The sequence below is a fragment of the Saccopteryx bilineata genome, chromosome 2 (assembly GCF_036850765.1).
Source record: "Saccopteryx bilineata isolate mSacBil1 chromosome 2, mSacBil1_pri_phased_curated, whole genome shotgun sequence".
Classification (NCBI taxonomy): Eukaryota; Metazoa; Chordata; class Mammalia; order Chiroptera; family Emballonuridae; genus Saccopteryx; species Saccopteryx bilineata.
Genome location: NC_089491.1, coordinates 111,564,115 through 111,583,332, shown reverse-complemented (window position 1 = coordinate 111,583,332; position 19,218 = coordinate 111,564,115). Strand labels below are relative to the sequence as shown.

The window sequence follows — 19,218 nt, the reverse complement described above, 5'->3', positions numbered from 1 at the left end:
TTGAATTTTAAGTAGTAACAATGGGGGGAGTGATTTAAAATACTAAGAATTTTTTTTAATGACCAGTGTAGTGATCTTTTTTTATATAACATTTTATTTGTGAATTTAAAAATATAATATTTTACCCCCTTGCACATACTTTTGTTTTAACAGATTAATATAGATGAATGTTAGGGAAACAAGTCTCTGAGTGATGCCCAAGCATTTGTAATTTTTGCTTTATAAAATTATCAAAGGACATAATTTTTAGCTTATAAAGAATGTAAAAATACTAAATTTTGTTAACATATTGGAAGACTCATATAATTTCTTGAAATGAGGTAAGAAACTGTTTTCAGAAAATAGTTTTCATTGCCTCTTAAGTACCTGACCTTGAAGGTCTCCAAGGAAGAATTTTCCTTAGTGTTGATAATGAAATTCAACCTCACTTAGGCAAAATAATATCTTCCACACTCCACCTTCCAAATGTTTATCTCACCAAAATCCTTGAAGAATTTCTGTTATTACGAGTCACATCATCCATAAAGACTCCATGATTCTTGTTGTTACTGCTGTTGTTACAAATGTTTACTATTTTAGCTAACACATGGAGTGATTAAATACAGATTTGATTCAGAACCCTGGTTTTAATACAGTTCTTTAAATTAATTGCTTGTTTATTTTACCAGCTGAATAGAACTATACAAAAGCAGTCAGTTGACTAGAGCAGTAGTTGAAAGATTTCTTAAAGCTCCCTCCATCTTTTTATCTAGGCAATTCCTAGGTGTCACATGGCCCTCTAGTGGAAGGGATGCTCAGCTGGACCGAGGCAACTGCAGGATATTCTCTGGGAGTTGTTACCCAAGGGATTGCTTTTATTCAGGTAATCTTTCTAGTTTGGATTAATTAGCTGGTTCTGACAACTGAGGTGGTAGAATCTTTGAATAGGAAAGGAGATATTTTAAAGTATATATTCCTATTTGCGAAAGACCCACCTAGATTAGTCTATTCCTAATTAAATACTATTGATTTTTTTATTAAAGGATTGATTGGGCTATTTGTTGTTATTGTGGTGATGTTATAGTTGTTGCTACTGGTGGCAGCGGTTTGTGTATTTTGTTGTTTGCTTTTTATTTTTCAGGTTAAAAAAATAAATTGTATTGTATACTTGATAATCATTCCTCATTAAGTAAGGTAACCCAGGGCTCATTATTCCTTTTTTTCATTCAGTTTTTTGAAATAAAATTTCCATTTTTTAGAGTAATTTTGAATATTCATTCATACATTCTTGAAATTTTGGCAAACTAAATGTATAATTTTACTTCTATACTTAACTAGATAAATAGTGTAGAATATTAAATAGAGTAGAAATGTAGGTATCTAATTTAAAGGAGAAATAAAATTTTAAATTAATAAAGACAAAAAGAAGCATAGATCTAGACTTAGGCATGCTATTTCTTGTTTCTTAATTCCTTTAAAACATTTTAGTTCTATTCACTTACATTCCTTGACATTCTTTTCCTTTAGATAAAAGGGAGCTGCAAGTCCATAATTTGAGTTTCATTCTTTTTGTCGTTACTATGCTTACATTATTTTCTTTGGAAATTTCGGATGGGTGAAGGAGTTTAAGACGATCAATAGTGGCAGTACAACAGTGGTAGAAGTTGATTTTTTTCATTTCTTTTCTCATATTCAGACTTTTGTCATCACTAAAATTAAACTGAAGAGTTCTGGAAATTCGGTGTTATAACAGTATATTATATAGAATAACTACTACTAATGAAACCTTTAAAAATATGAAATAACTGATTAACTTCATGACAGCCTCTGATCCAGCAGGTGCTAAAATACCTACTTTTTTATTTGCTCTCTATTATAAGTCAAAATGCAAGCAAAAAGTAGAATCTATGAGTAAATACATTTTTTTACTCTACCTTGAATGGGAAAGCATAGTAATATTTAATTATTTAGATTCTCCTAATAATTGACTGCCCAATATAAAAACAGGATTAATGGATTCATACTACAGTGAATTTATTTTTATGAATGTGCTTTAAAAGTTAGTAACTAAAATACTTTGCTTTTTTTTATTTCTAATATACATTTCTCCCACTTAACGTTATCAGGGCGAATCAGCACTTGATTTGGCAAAGCAGAGAAAAAATGTCTGGATGATCAACCGTTTGCAAGAGGCAAGGCAAGCAAAAGGCTATGATAATCCATCTTTCCTTAGAAAGCTGAAAGCTGATAAGGTAAATTCATGACAAGATTTTCAAATTTATAGTCTGTTCGAGTCAGATTGATAGTTATACTTTCTTATCATGAGCATTTGCAGCCTTTAATTTTGGCATTGGTAAATGTAATTTTTAAAATACTATTTCAACCAGTATAAAATGCAGGTAGATGGCAAAGTTTCTCAGGGCTCTGCCTATTTGGCTGATAGCCTGCTTGTGTTACTTGATAATTAAGAAGGATATATGTGAAATTGTTTAAATCTCCATAGTCTAGTAACATAAATTTTAGTTCATTGATTCGTCTGTCTTTTTTGAAGTAATAGAGAGATGAAAGTTTTTCCTGTTTAAATGGATTTGTTAGTGTGGTAATCAATTGTGAAAAATCAACTACCTCTAATTAATTTCAGCTTTTCATTCTTTTGTGATATGTTGCAACTTTTTTTAAGAGGAAATGTATATTTTTCACTTCTGTAGAAATCCCATTTTAGATCTTTCATATACATTCAATTACAAACTGTGGCTTTTGGCTCAGTTGCCTATTTGTAATTATAAGATTTCATAACTAAGAACATTTTTTTTCCAAAGTCTCTGTATTTCTTAAAAATTTTTCTTAAAAAAGGAAAAATTAGCTGACTGAAAAATTTTATATACCTAAATGATTGACAAGCTATATGCTAACTTATCAGTAATTACCACTTGAATGGCATTAAGCCTTAGTGTTATCTCATGTATGCTCTCCTCAGGTTGTTCTAGTTGTAAAACTATTTATTTAAGACAGGCCTCATTTAGTTGTAGTTCAGACTTCCTTAATTAGCTGAAACATTTCATTGGTGTATTACTTAGGCATCAGGAGAATTAGATTTATAGTTTTAAACTTGCCTATTTTCAATGCCATAATTGAGAGTAATGAACAATTTTAGCAAGTTATGTTAACTTTTATTTCACTATTAGATATGACAGAAAAGTGGTTTATTACTTACTTTGATGTTCTTTTCTCCAGAATTTAGAGCATTTTTTTCTCAACAGTGAAAAATGGCTGATGTCTCATAACAGCTAGGCTAGTAATAAAAGTATCCTGTATTACTTTGGGATTTTCATAATCTTTATGCTTTCATTTGTTTAGTGTAAATATTCTAAAGGGTTTTCGTTTTGGTATTAGATGAAAATGACATTGTCAATTCTAGATATTCATTAACATTTAAAGTTACTTATTATAGTGATAATGAACTATTTATCAGGTTTATGTGTTTGGATATGAAAGTTTGACACAGTTTTATTAACATTTATGTGTTATTGTCACTAGTTCAGAAGTTGAGTATTCCTGTGTTTTTATGGTTTGTTTTGTTTTTTTGGATTAATAGCTTTTTTAAAATTAATTTATTGTGTTTATGTAGATTCTAGTGTCCCCCAGTATACATCATCCCCTCCCCCATGTTCCCCAGTACATCTTCCCCTGTCCTCCTCCCCATAACGCCCTCCCCCCTTCCATCTAGGATTTGCTTTTCTGTTCTCATCCCATCCTATCACCCTATCACCCCCTTTCCCTCTGTCAACTTTCCTTCTGGATCCTCTGATCCAGACTCTGTCTCTATTCCGCTCCTTAGTTTATATTGTTTGTCGGATTCCTCAGATGAGGTCATATGATATTTTTCTTTCTCTGCCTGGCTTATTTTACTTAACATAATAGTTTCTAGGTCCATTCATGTAGTTGCAAAAAGTACTTCTTTTTCATGGCCCCATAGTATTCCATTGTGTACATGTACTACAACTTTTTAATCTACTCGTCCACTGACGGGCACTTGGGCTGTTTCCAGATCTTGGCTACTGTAAACAATGCTGCCATATACATGGGGGTACATTTCTCCTTTTGACTTGTTGAAGTAGTGTTCTTGGGTTATATTCCCAAAAGTGAGATGGCTGGGTCAAAAGGCAGTTCAATTTTTAATTTTTTGAGGAATCTTCGTACTGTTTTCAACAGTGGCTGCACCAGTCTGCCTTCCCACCAGAAGTGCAGGAGGGTTCCCTTTTCTCCACATCCTCGCCAGCACTTATTCTGTGTTGTTTTGTTGATGAGCGCCATTCTGACTGGTGTGAAATGATATCTCATTGTGGTTTTAATTTGCATTTCTCTAATGATTAGTGATGTTGAGCATTTTTTCATATGCCTATTGGCTATCTGTATGTCCGCTTTGGAGAAGTGTCTATTCATTTCTTTTGCCCATTTTTTTGATTGGACTGCTTATCTTCCTGGTGTTGAATTTTACAAGTTCTTTATAAATTTTGGTTATTAATCCCTTATCAGACATATTGTTGAATATGTTCTCCAATTGTGTGGTTTGCCTTTTTATTTTGTTCATATTGTCTTTAGCTGTGCAAAAGGTTTTTAGTTTGATATAGTCCCATTTGTTCATCCTGTCCTTTATTTCACTTGCATGTGGAGATACATCAGCAACTATATGCTGCAAGAGATGTCAGAGAGCTTATTGCCTATGTTTTCCTCTAGGATGTTTATGGTTTCATGACTTAATTTTAGGTCTTTTATTCATTTAGAGTTTATTTTTGTGACTGGTGTAAGTTGGTAGTCTAGTTTCATTTTTTTGCAGGTAGCTGTTCAATTTTCCCAACACCATTTGTTAAAGAGACTGTCTTTACTCCATTGTATGTTATTACCTCCTTTGTCAAATATCAATTGTTCATAAAGGTGTGGGTTTATTTCTGGGTTCTCTGTTCTGTTCCATTGATCTATATGCTTGTTCTTATGCCAGTACCAAGCTGTTTTGAGTATAATACCCTTGTAGTATAACTTGACGTCCGGAGTGTGATATCTCCCACTTTATTCTTCGTTTTCAAGATTGCTGAGGCTATTCGTGTTCTTTTTTGGTTCCATATAAATTTTTGGAATATTTGTTCTATATCTTTGAAGTATGTCCTTAGTATTTTAATAGGAATTGCATTGTATTTATAAATTGCTTTGGGTAATATGGACATTTTAATGATGTTTATTCTTCCTAGCCATGAACACGGTATATGCTTCCACTTGTTTGTATCTTCCTTGATTTCTTTTATTAATGTTTTATAATTTTCCAAGTGCAAGTCTTTAACCTCCTTGGTTAAATTTACTCCTAGGTATTTTATTTTATTTTTTTGTTGCAGTAGATGGGGATTGTTTTTTTAATTTCTTTTTCAGACAGATCATTGTTGGTGTATAAAAATGCCTCTGATTTTTGAGTATTAATTTTATATCCTGACACCTTGCTGAATTCCTTTATCAGATCCAGTAGTTTTTTGACTGAAACTTTAGGATTTTCTATGTACAGTATTGTATCATCATCAAATAATGATAGTTTTACTTCTTTTCCAATTTGGATGCCTTTTATTTCTTCTTGTCTGATTGCTGTGGCTAGGACTTCCAGGACTATGTTAAATAAGAGTGGTGAAAGAGGGCACCCCTGCTTTGTTCCTGATCTTAAGGGGATTGCTTTTAACTTTTGCCCATTGAGTATGATGTTGGCTGTGGGTTATTCATAGATGGCCTTTATCATGTTGAGGTATGTTCCCTGTATTCCTACTTTGCTGAGAGTTTTGATCATAAATGGGTGCTGGATTTTATCGAATGCTTTTTCTGCATCTATTGAAATTATCATGTGGTTTTAGTCCTTTCTTTTGTTTATGTGATGAATCACATTGATTGATTTGCGAATATTGTACCAACCAGCCTTGCCTCCCCAAAATAAATCCCACTTGATCATGATGTATGATTTTTTTTCTGTGTTGCTGGATCAGGTTTGCTAATATTTTGTTGAGAATTTTAGCATGTAAATTCATCGGGGATATTGGCCTATAGTTTTCTTTCTCTGTATTGTCTTTGCCTGGCTTTGGAATCAGAATTAAGCTTGCTTCACTAAAGGAGCTTGGAAGTTTTCCCTCCTCTTGAATTTTTTGAAATAGCTTGAGAAGGATAGGAGTTAGTTCTTCTTTGAAAGTCTAGTACAATTCGCCTGTGAAGCTATCTGGGCCAGGGCTTTTGTTTGTTGGCAGTTTTTTGATAACTGTTTCGATCTCATTTGTTGTAATTGGTCTATTTAGGTTTTCTGATTCTTCTAGATTGATTTTTGAAATATTATATTTTTCAAGGAATTTTTCCATTTGACCTAGGTTGTCTAATTTTTTGGTATTCAGTTCTTCATAGTTCTTAAAATCCTTTGTATTTTTGCTGTGTCAGTTGTTACTTCTCTTTCATTTCTAATTTTATTTATTTGAGTTTTTTCTTTTTTTCTTGGTGAGTCTGGCTAACGGTTCATCAATCTCGTTTACTTTTTCAAAGAACCAGCTCTTGGTTTCATTGATCCTCTGTATTGTTTTTTTTAGTCTCTATGTCATTTATTTGCACTCTGATCTTTATTATTTCCTTCCTTTTACTTCCTCTAGGCTTTACTTGCTGTCCTTTTTCTATTTCTTTTAGTTGCAGGACTAAGTTGTTTATTTGAGCTTTTTCTAGCTTCTTAAGGTATGCCTGTAATGCTATGAACTTCCTTCTCAGGACTCCTTTTGCTGCATCCCAGAGATTTTGAGTTGTATGCTCATTTTTATTTGTTTCAAGGAAATTTTTTATTTTTTCCTTGATCTCATTGTTGACCCATTCGTTGTTTAATAACATGCTGTTTTGTTTCCAAGTATTTGAGTGTTTTTCAGTTTTCCTATTTTAGTTGATTTCTAGTTTCATGCCATTGTGAAATTCAAGAAGATGCTTGATATGGTTTCAATCTTCTTAAATTTATTGAGACTCATTTTATGCCCTACTATGTGGTCTATCCTAGAGAATGTACCATGCATAGTTGAGAAGAATGTATATTCTGCTGCTTTAGGGTGAAAGGTTCTGAAGATATCTATTAAATCTAGTTGATCTAGTGTGTCCCTTAATTCTGCTGTTTCTTTGTTAATTTTCTTTCTTGAGGATCTATCCATTGATGTTAGTGGGAATTGAAATCCCCTACTATTATAGTATTGCTGTTGATCTCCTCCTTTATGCCCATCAAAATCTGCTTTATATATTTAGGTGCTCCTATATTAGGTGCATAGATATTTATAATGGTTATCTCTTCCTGTTGGACTGCTGCTCCCTTTATCATTATATAGTGGCCTTCTTTATCCCTTACTATAGTCTTTTTTTAAAGTCTATTTTGTAAGATATAAATATTGCTACCCCAGCTTTTTTTTAATTTCCATTTGCATGAAATATTTTTTTTCTATTCTTTTACTTTCAGTCTATGTATATCTTTTGTTTTGAGGTGGGTCTCCTGTAGACAGCATATGTATGGGTCCTGTTTTCTTATCCATTCAGCTACCTTATGTTTTTGATTGGAGCATTTAACCATTTAGATTTAAGGTTATTATTGATATAGTTGTTTATTGCCATTTTTTTAAAATCTATATTCTTTTACCATATATATATGGTAATTGTGATGAATTCCTTGAGTTTTTTTGTTTTTTTGTTTTTTTTTGGTCTGGGAAGCTTTTTATTTCTCCTTCAATTTTAAAAGATAGTCTTGCTGGATAAAGAAGTCTTGGTTGTAGGTTCTTGTTCTGCATTACTTTGAATATTTCTTGCCAATCCCTTCTGGCCTCAAGTGTTTCTGTTGACAGGTCGGATGTCATCCTTATGGGTGTTCCTTTGTTGGTTGATTAACTTTTTTCCTCTTACCGCTTTTAATATTCTTTATCTCTTAGCTTTGGTATTTTGATTATGATATGTCTTGGTTGGGTCTCTGTGTTCTTTTTTAATGGGGTTCTCTCTGCTTCTTTAACTCGTGTGACTCTTTCCTGCATCAATTTAGGGAAATTTTCATCTATAATTTCTTCAAAGAGCTTCTCTAGTTCTTGTTCTTTCTTTTCTCCTTCAGGAACCCCTATTATGCAGATATTGTTTCTCTTTTTGTCACAGAGCTCTCTTAGGGTTTCCTCGGACTTTTTGATCCTCTTCTTGCTTTTCTTCTTCTGTGTTTTCACTTACCTTGTCTTCTAAGTCTCTGATTCAATCCTCTGCTTCATCCAGCCTGCTTTTAATTCCTTCTAATGTAGTCTTTATTTCTGATATTGTGTTTGTCATTTCTGTCTGGTTCTTCTTTATGATCTCCATGTCCTTTTTGATGCTTACAATTTCTTTATTGAGGTATTCATTAAGTCCATCCATTGTAGCTTTGAGATCCTTAAGCATCCTAACAATCAGTATTTTATACTCTGCATCTGGTAATTTGATTACTTCCAGTTCATCCAGGACTTTTTCTGAGGAATTATCTTGTTGAAGCATATGACTTAAGCTTCTCTGCCCACCCATTATTCCGTGTATGACTTACAGGCTTTTAACAGTTGTGATCTCCTTACCTAGTAGAGCTGCTTTGAAGTCTTGATTTGTTTGTTTTCTTCTCAGTTTTCTTAACTCAGTGGTAATCTTGTTTACTGATCTCAGCAGGGGGCTTATTTGAAACTGTAACCAGAAATGAGGTTGGTGTAACCTGAGACTCTGAAGACTTGATCTGCCAGCTTCTCTCAGGGGGCAGGATGCTTTCTCCTCTTCAGTAGGGGAAGGTGTATCTCAGATCTCCATGGAGACCTGAGTTACTGCCCCTCCTCCCCACTTCCTGTTTTCAGCTGTATCTTGTTGCACTGATTGAGCTGGAGAGCTTTCTGGAGGTGGGTCACCGGGAACCACTTTAGGCTTGTGCTCTGTGGAGGGATCAACCCCTCCCCCTAGCTATGGCTGCCTCCACACTGGATTAGTCAGCTTCTCAGGTCATCCCAGGCATTTCTCTGCCTGTCACCGTCTCTCTCTCCCCACTTTCCTTTTGGAAGGCAAGCCAGCCCCTCTCAGCACACTTCATTCCCAGGTTCCCAGGGAAGTGGCTGTGAGCAATATTTTCTGCTCTTTTCCTTGTAATGAGAGCCCTTCTGGGTCTCAGCTTCACCCCACCTTTGTTCCTGGAAGCAGGGGAGCTCCACCATGCCCCACGCTCCCTACCAAGCTTGGTGTATCTTCTCTTTGCTCCTTGGTTTTTGAGACCTGTTCTTGTAGTCCAAAGTTTGTTTTTCACACTGATTGTTCCTAAATTAATTTGTAATCCAGTTTGGTGGTGTGAGCTGGGAGTCTGTGCATCTGCCTACTCTGCTGCCATCTTGGATCCTCTGGATTAGTAGCTTTAAATGTATTATACTTAAAAAAAACTTACTAGATAAAAATACATGATGGGGCCCTGGCTGGTTGGCTCAGTGGTAGAGTGTCGGCCTGGTGTGCGGAAGTCCCGGGTTCGATTCCCGGCCAGGGCACACAGGAGAAGCGCCCATCTGCTTCTTCACCCCTCCCCCTCTCCTTCCTCTCTCTCTCTTCCCCTCCTGCAGCGAGGCTCCATTGGAGCGAAGATGGGCCGGGCACTGGGGATGGCTCTTTGGCCTCTGCCCCAGGCACTAGAGTGGCTCTGGTCGCAACAGAGCAACGCCCAGGAAGGGCAGAGGATCACCCCCTGGTGGGCAGAGCATCGCCCCCGGTGGGCGTGCGGGGTGGATCCCGGTCGGGCACATGCGGGAGTCTGTCTGACTGTCTCTCCCCATTTCCAGCTTCAGAAAAATACAAAAAAAAAGACCACACACACAGAAAAAGGCAGCATAGCTAGATAGACTTTAGAAAAAAACTTTCTACTATAGCCACACACTACCAACACACACACACACACACACACACACACACACACACACACCAGTAGCCTCACCCTGATTCACTCCAGCAAAGGCCTAGACTTCTTTGTACCCTTACCAGGCTACAATATGGTACTCCAACTTCTCTCTGGAGGTGTTGTCAGAGAAGGCTCAGCTGGGACTTTCATTCCCACTGGCTGTTAATGAGGTTCTGTATCAGTAGAGACCACATTGAAAACAGTCATGAAGTACTCCTAAACCTCTAAGCCAGGAAGTATATCAGTAGAGGTTCATTGGAGAGCTAGAGGTCCCAATCTGTTCAGTAATATGGAGCCTTTTTCTCAGGTGTTAGTGGAGGCCAGTTGAGTTTTCTGGACTTCACCTCACCTGGCAGGAACGAAAAAGTGCTTCACTCCCCTCCCAACCTACATCAGAGGAATCTATCTGAAAGAGAAGATTTAAATAAAATCTAGTGTCTCAAAGTACCCAAAATGTCCGGGCTTCAGATGAAAATCACTCATCATGCTAAGAACTAAGAAGAACTGAAACAATGAAAAGAGAATTAGTGGATGCCAATGATATGAGAGATGTTAGAATTATCTGATAAAAGATTTTAAAACAGCCATCATAAAAAGGGTTCACTGAGTAATTATGAGCATGCTTGAAACAAATGAAAAGTAGAGTTTCAGCAAAGAAATAGAAATACAGAAATAGAATATAAAGAAAAACCAAATAAAAAATTTAAACTGAAAATTACAGTAACCAAAATCAGAAGATCTAATTGGATCAAGGGCAGATTATAGGGAACATAGGAAAGAATGTTCCCTATACATAGGAAAGAAGACTTTGAAGATGGAACAATAAAAAATTACTCCTTTTGAACAACAAAAGGAAATAAACTGAAAGAAAAATGAATAGAGCCTCAGGGACCTGTGGTTATAAGACTGTCTAACATTAATATGATTGGACTCCTAGCAGAAAAGGAGATAGAGGTGAAATTGAAATAGTGCTCTTATATACAATGGCCAAAAAATTCTCCAAAGTTGGCAAAAGACAAAACTACAGATTGAGAAGCAGAACAAATCCTAAACAAACTCTAAGAAATCCTCACCAAACACATCATAGTCAAACTTCTGGAAAAAATTAAGATCTTAAAATCCCTTTACCAATAGGGATAGAATAATTCAAGTGACTGGATTTCTCATTGGAAACCATTGAGCCCAGAAAGAACTGGAACATTTTCTAACTGCTGAATGGAAAGAACTATCATCCCAGCATCCCATAGCAGTGGAAAATACTTTAAAAAAATGAAAGATAAATCAACACAGTCTCAGATAAAGGAAAACTAAGAGAATTTGTTATCAGCAGAACTATCCTAAAAGAACGGCTAAGAGAAGTTCTCTAAACAAAAGAAATGATCAAAGCAAGAACCCTGGAATGTAAGATTGTGGTAAGCAAAACTATAGGTATATATGGTAGACTCTCCATCTCATCTTAAATCTTCCAAATTTTGCTTGACAACTGCAGCAAAAATTATAATGATGTTTGATGTGATTCTAAATCTATGTAGAGAATATATTTGTGTTAGTAGTATATATTATAAACAAGATAGAGTAGAGGGACATAAAGGGAGGGTAGCTTTCCATACTTCACTTGAACTGATAAAATGACACCAATATATTGTGGTAAGTTATGTATATATAATATATATAAAAAAGCTATACTCAAAAACACTGTAGATAAATGAAAATAGAACTCTAAAAAGCTTTCTAGTAACCCACAAGAAGGCAGAAAAAAGAAAACAAATAAAAAACAGAACAGACAAAATAAAAAATAAAATTACAAGATTACAGACTTAAATCCTAACATATTAATAATTACATTAAATCTAAATGGTCTAAATCAGGGGTCTCAAACTCACGGCCCGTGGGCCGCATGCGGCCCAGATTGTGCTTGTTGTACTGATTTTTTTTTGTTTTCAACTGCAGTGAGAAAAGTGTTGCGTAACAGTTGCCTTTTGTAGACCTAGTGCGGCCCACTGAATGGCTGTGATCTTCCTCTGCAGCCCACATGCTGAGTTGAGTTTGAGACCCCTGGTCTAAATAACACCAAGTAAAAGACATGTATTAGCAGTGTGTATTATAAAGTATGGCCCTGATATATGCTATATATAAGAAACTCCCTTCACCTATAAGAATGTTATTGAGTTGCTTATATATGAAAGTAATAGAATGGAAACCATATGTTTCCCAGAAACCAAAATCAGGCAAAGACATAAAAAAAAGAAAACTATAGACCAATGTCCTTCATGAATCTAGACCCAAATATCCTTAAAATATTAACAAATATAAGTCAGGAATATATGAGGAATTATGTACCATTTTATTCCAGGGATGTAAGGCCCATTTGATATTCAAAAATTATTTAATGTAATCTACCATATTAACAGATTTAAAAAAATTTTAAGATTGTATCAGTCACAAAGCATTTAATAAAAAAATCACTGTCCATTCGTGATGAAACTCTGAGAAGAATAGGAATAGAAGAGAATTTCCTGAACTTGATAAAGAACATGTTTAAATCCTTCAGCTAATACTGTACTTAATGGTAAAAGATTGAATGCTTTTCCCCTAAGATCAAGTACAAGGCAAAAATAGCCCTTTTAATGCTCTTATTCCACTTAGTGCTGGGTATTCTAGCTAGTGATAGAAAGAAAAGGAAATTAAAAGGCATATAGATCAGGAATGAAAAAATAAAATTTCCCTATTTGTGGTTGATACGATCGTCTACATAGAAAATCCCAAGGATCTGTGAAATAGACTTATAGAACTAATAAATGAATTCAGCAGAGTCATAGGATATAAGGTAAATATACTGTTTTATTTTTATATACTTAACAAGAAAACGTGAGCACCAAAATAAAAAATAAAGTACTGTTTAGAATTGCTAAAGAAACCCCAAACTTTAAATACTTAGGTGTAAATCAAACCAAATGTGTAAAGCACTTATATACTGAAAAATTTTATATACCAATGAAAGAAATCAATGATCTAAATAAAGGAAAAGACATACTGTATTCATGAATTGGAAAACTTAACGTAGTAAATGTTACCTTTCCCAAAATTGATATACAGATTCAATGTAATTAAATAAAAATTACTGCAATATTTTACTCTAGTCAACATATAGGGGAATAAACTCACAGATCAATGGAATAGAATAGAGTCCAGAAATAGAACTACCAAGATAGGCTCACTGACTTGACAGAAGTGCATGAGCAATTCAATTGAGAAAAGATAAACTTTTCAACAAATAATGCAGGAGTGTTTGGACATGCATAAGCAAAAAAATAAAACTTTATTAAAATCTCACACCATACATAAAAAAAAAATAAAACGGTTTACAGACTTAAATGTCAAATATAAAACTATAAAACTTAGAAAAAAACAAAAATCTTCAGAATCTAGGGCAGGGCAAAATGTTTGACTTGACATGAGAAGCATGATCCATAAAAGTAAAATTGATCAATTAAACTTCATCAAAATTAAAAACTATTGTTACACAAAACACTGTTATTAGGATGAAAGGACTAATTTACAGACTAGGAGAAAGTATTTGCAAGAAACATATTCAATAAAGAACTAGTTTTCAGAATATACAAAGAACTTTCAAAACTCGAAAGTTAAAAAAATCAACCAAATTAGAAAATGGGCTAAACACATAGCGAAATATTTAACAAATATATAAAAATGGCAGATCAGCACAAGATGTTCTACATCATTAGTAATTAAGGAAATGCTAATTAAAACCACAGCAACTAACTTCATTCACCTATTGGAATTACTACAAAAGTTGTGAAATCACCAAATACTGGTGAGGATGCAGAGAGACCAGATTTTTCATATGTACATGATTGGTGGGAATGTAAAACAATACAGTACTCTGGAGAACAGTTGGACAATTTTTTGGTTTTGAAACTTAAGATGCAATTATCATGCATCCCAGAAACTTCACTCTTAGTCATTTCTCCCAAAGAAATGCAAATGTTTGTTCACACAGAAACCTGTATGTGAATGTTATAGCAGTTTTATTCATAATCGTCCCAAACTGGAAGCAACCGCACCATCCTTCAGAGGGTAAACGGTTAAACAAACTGGTACATTCATACCATGGAATATTCCTCAGCAATAAAAAAAAAATGAATTAATACAATACATACAATTACCTTGATGAATTTCTAAAGAATTATATTGATTGAAAATAAACAATCTTAAAAGTTTATATATTAATATACTCTATAATTATAAAATTCTTGAAAGTACAAAGTTATAAAAGTGTAGAGTAGATTAGTGGTTCTCTGAGATTAATTATGTGGGTGAGAATAGGATAGGAGGGAGGTTATTATAAAAGGACAAAATGAGAAATCCTTATCGTCATGAAAATATTCTGTATCTTAGCTGTATCAATGTCAATATCGTGGTTATGGTATTGTATTACTGCTTTGCAAGATGTTAGTCATTGGGGGGTGCCTGCTTAAAAGGTACTTTGACTCTTATTTCTTACAACTGCATTTGAATCTGTAGTTACTCAAAAACTTTCATTAAACAGATTACTAAATTGTAGAAGCTAGGTGGTAGGCACATAGGTATTTGGGTGTTCAGTTTGAAATTCTTTCAAATTTACTCTGTATTTAAATTTTTTTATAATAAGATATAAGAGAAAATAGATTTATCATATCTATAAAAGTAGCACATCACCATTACATTTATCTATATAATATAATATGTATGTTAAATGACAGTTTGAAAAAAAAAATCTAGAAATCCCATGCATAGGTATTTAACCAAATGAAAAAAACTTATGTTACACAAAAACCTGTAAGTAAATATTTGCAGTCACTTGATTCACAATCATCAAAACTGGAAACAGCCGTAATCCCTTAGCTGAGAAATGGATAAAAATACTGTGATCATTCCTGTAATGGAATGCTACCCAACATAAAAAGGAACCAGAATACTGATAAACACGACAGCATGGATGAATGAATGTCAGATGCATTCTTGAAGCGAAAGAAGCCAGACTTAAATGGTTGCATTCAGCATCATCACATTTATATGATATTCTTGCAAAAGAAAAAGTATAGGAACAGAAATCAGATTAGTGCTTGCCAGGGGCTAGGACTGACAGATGGTATTTCTGGGCTTGATAGAACTGTTCTGTGTCTTAAGTTTCATGCTAGTTACACAACTATGTATGTTAATCAGAACACAGAGAACTGTGCAGAAAAGGTGAATTTTACTGTGTGTAAATAGTACTTTATTTATTTATTTACTTTAGGTGAGAGAAGGGGAGATAGTGTAGCAGACTCCCGCATGTGCCCCTACCAGGATCCATTAGGCAACCACATCTGGGGCCCATGCTTGAGTACCAAGCTATTTTTAGTGCCTAAGGCTGATGTACTCCAGCAGAGCCATCCTCAGTCCCTGTGGCCATGCTCAAACCAATCTAGCTACTGACTGCAGGAGGAGAAGAAGGAGAGAATGGGGGGAGAGGGAGAGAAGGAGAAGAGGGAGAGAAGGGGGAGACAGATGAGGGTAGGGGGTGAAGAAGCAGATGGTTGCTTCTCCTGTATCTTAATTTAATTTTATTTTTTTGTGGCAGAGACATAGTCAGAGGGACAGATAGGGACAGACAGACAGGAAGGGAGAGAGATGAGAAACATCAGTTCTTTGTTGTGGTTCCTTAGTTGTTCATTGATTGATTTTTCATATGTGCCTTGATGGGGGGGGGGGCTACAGCAGACCGAGTGACCCCTTGGTCAAGCCAGCGACCTTCAGCTCAAGCTGGTGAGCCTTGCTCAAACCAGATGAGCCTGTGCTCAAGCTGGTGACCTCGAGGTTTCAAACCTATGTCCTCCGCATCCCAGTGCGACGCTTTATCCACTGCGCCACCACCTGGTCAGGCTCCTGTATCTTAATTTTTAATAATGAAGAAATGTGGTTATTGCTGAAGGAAAACAAGTGTCTTTACTAAAAAGAAGCCAAATTACAGAGAATTTTAGAAAAGACTTTTTCAAATGACATGTGTCCACATTCTCTCCCACCAGTACCCCCTTATCTATATATTCTTTCCTCTAGTCATTAATCTCTGTCTTTTAAAAATTAATTTATTGTGTTAATGAAGTTTCAAGTGTCCCACTCAATATAACACCCTCAATCCCAGCATTGTACCCCGCATGCCCCATACAAAGTCTTTCCATTCCCATTTCACCCTCTATATTCCTTCCCCTACCTCCATACCCCCTTCCCTCTGTGCCTTACTGCCCTATTATCTGTACCTGTATGTTATGTACAGTATATACTATAATATGGCTAATCCCTTCACCTTCCTTGATCCTGTATCCTCATCCCCCTTCCCTCTGACTGTTGTCTTTCTGTTCCTTGTGACCCTGGCTCTGTTTCTATTTTGTTCCTCAGTTTTTTGTGTTCATTAGATTCCACATATAAGTGAGATCATATGATATTTGTCTTTCTCTGCCTGGCTTATTTCACTTAGCATAATAATCTCCAGGTCCACCCGTGCCTTCAAAAAGATAAAGAGTTCCTTCTGTTTCATGGCTGCATAATATTCCATTGTGTATATGTACCACAGCCTTTTTTTCTACTTGTCCGCTGTCGTCAGACACTTTGGCTGTTTTCAGATGGTGACTATTGTAAACAATACTCCAATCAGCATAAGGGGGCATAATTTCTTTGGAATTAGGGTTTTGGAATTTTTAAGATATATTCCTAAAAGTGGGATAGCTAGGTTAAAAGGCAGTTCTATTTTTAATTTTGGGGGGAAACACCTTACTGTTTTCCACAAGGGCTGACAAGCCTGCGTTGCCATCAGCAATACAGGAGGATTTCCTTTTCTCCACACCTTTGCCAGCACTTGTTTGTTGATTTGTTAATGAGAGCCATTCTGACAGGTGTGAGGTGGAATCTCATTGTGGTTTTAATTTGCATTTCTCTGATGATTAGTGAGGTTGAATGTTTTTTCATCTGCCTATTGGCCATCTGTATGTCCTCTTCAGAGAAGTGTCTATTCAGTTCCTTTGCCCATTTTAAAAATTGGATTGTGTACTTTCCTGGTGTTGAGTTTTAGAAGTTCTTTATGAATTTTTGTTATTAACTCCTTATCAGACGTATCAGTGATTAAGTTCTTTCATTTAGTGGTTGTCTTTTTATGTTGTTAATGGTGTCTTTTGCTGTGCAAAAGCTTTTTAGTTTGATATAGTCCCAATTGTTTATTTTGTTTTTTATTTTACTTGCCCATAGAGATGTATCAGCAAAAATATTGCTACGAGAGATATCAGAGTTTACTACCTATATTTTCTTCCAAGATTTTTATGGTTTCGTGACTTACATTTAATTGTCTTATCCATTTTGAGTTTGTTTTTGTGAATGATGTAAGGTGGTAGTCTAGTTTAATGTTTTTGCATGTACCTGTTCAATTTTCCCAACACCATTTATTATAAAAACGACTATCTTTACTCCATTGTATACTCTTGCCTTCTTTGTCAAATATCAATTGACTGTAAAGACATGGGTTAATTTCTGGTTTCTCTGTTCTGTCCCATTGATCTGCATGCCTGTTCTTATGCTAGTGCCAAACTGTTTTGATAATGATGGCCTTGCAGTATAACCTGATATCAAGAAGTGTGATACCTCCCATCTTGTTCTTCATTTTCAAGATTGTTGTGGCTATTCAGGTTCTTTTTTGGTTCCATATAAATTTTTGTAATATTTGTTCTAGATTTGTGAAGTATACCATTGGTATTTTAATAAGGACTGTATTGAATCTATAGATTGCTCTGGCTGGTATGGACATTTTAATGATGTTAATTCTTCCTATCCATGAACATGGTATATGCTCCCACTTGTTTGTATCTTTCTTGATTTCTTTTTTCGATGTCTTATAATTTTCCAAGTACAAGTCTTTTACCTCCTTGGTTAAATTTATTCATAGGTACTTGATTTTTGTTGTTGTTGTTGTCCTTACAAATGTAAAGGGGATTGTTTCCTTAATTTCTCTTTCTGACAGTTTATTGTTGTTATATAAAGATGCTACTGATTTCTGAATATTAATTTTATATCCTGCCACCTTGCTGAATTCATTTATCAGGTCTAGTAGTTTTTTGGTTGAGACTTTAGGATTTTTTATGTACAGTATCATGTCATCAGCAAATAATGACAGTTTTACTTCTTGTTCAATTTGGATGTCTTTTATTTCTTCTTGTCTGATTGCTGTGGCTAGGGCTTCCAGAACTATGTTGAATAAGAGTGGTGAAAGGGGACACCCTTGCCTTCTTTCTTATCTTAAAGGGATTGCTTTTAAGTTTTTCCCATTGAGTATGATGTTGGCTCTGGGTTTGTCATAGATAGCCTTTATCATGTTGAGGTATGTTTTCTGTATTCCCACTTTGCTGAGAATTTTGATCATAAATGAGTGCTGGATTTTATCAAGTGCTATTTCTGCATCTGTTAATATGATCATGTGATTTTTATCCTTCATTTTGTTTATGTGGTGAATCAGATTTATTGATTTGCAAATAATGTACCGACCTGGCCTCTCCAGAATAAATCCCACTTGACCATGATGTATGATCTTTTTAATGTATTGCTGGACCTGATTTGCTAATATTGATTGAGAAATTTAGCATCTATGCTCATTAGTGATATTGGCCTATAGTTTTCTTTCTTAGGAGTGTCTTTACCTGGTTTTGAAATGAAGATAATGGTTGCCTCATAGAATGAGCTTTTGGGACTCATTCCTCCTCTTGAATTTTTTTGTAATAGCTTGAGAAAGATAGTGTTGGTTCTTCTTTTAATGTTTGGTAAAATTCACCTGTGAAGTCATCTGGTCCAGGACTTGTTGGCTGGAAGTTTTTTGATAACTATTTCCATTTCATTTGTAATTGGTCTGTTTAGGTTTTCTGATTCTTTCAGATTCAGTTTTGAAAGATTATGTTTCTAGGAATTTATCCATTTCACTTTGTTCAATTTTTTGTGTATAGATCTTCATAATATTCTTACAATCCTTTTTATTTCTGTGACATCAGTTGTTACTTCTCTTTCATTTCTAATTTTATTTATTTGGATCCTCTCTTTTTTTCTTGATGAGTCTGGTTAAAGGTTTGTCAGTCTTGTTTACTTTTTCAAAGAACCAGCTCTTGATTTTTTTGATCTTTTTTTAGCTTCTGTCATTTATTTCCAATCTGATCTTTATTATTTCTTTTCTTTTACTTCCTGTGGGCTTTATTTGTTGTTCTTTTTCT

General features: G+C 34.8%; 1 protein-coding gene across 1 annotated transcript in view; it reads left to right on the top strand.

Annotated features, from left to right (window-relative positions):
• Window positions 1–19,218, top strand: part of ZDHHC17 (zinc finger DHHC-type palmitoyltransferase 17) — a 102,596-nt gene that overhangs the window by 48,731 nt on the left and 34,647 nt on the right. Inside the window, exon 8 of the mRNA XM_066257633.1 lies at window positions 2,106–2,231. Within this exon, the coding sequence (XP_066113730.1) occupies window positions 2,106–2,231 (126 nt within the window). The remainder of the gene's footprint in view (window positions 1–2,105; window positions 2,232–19,218) is intronic.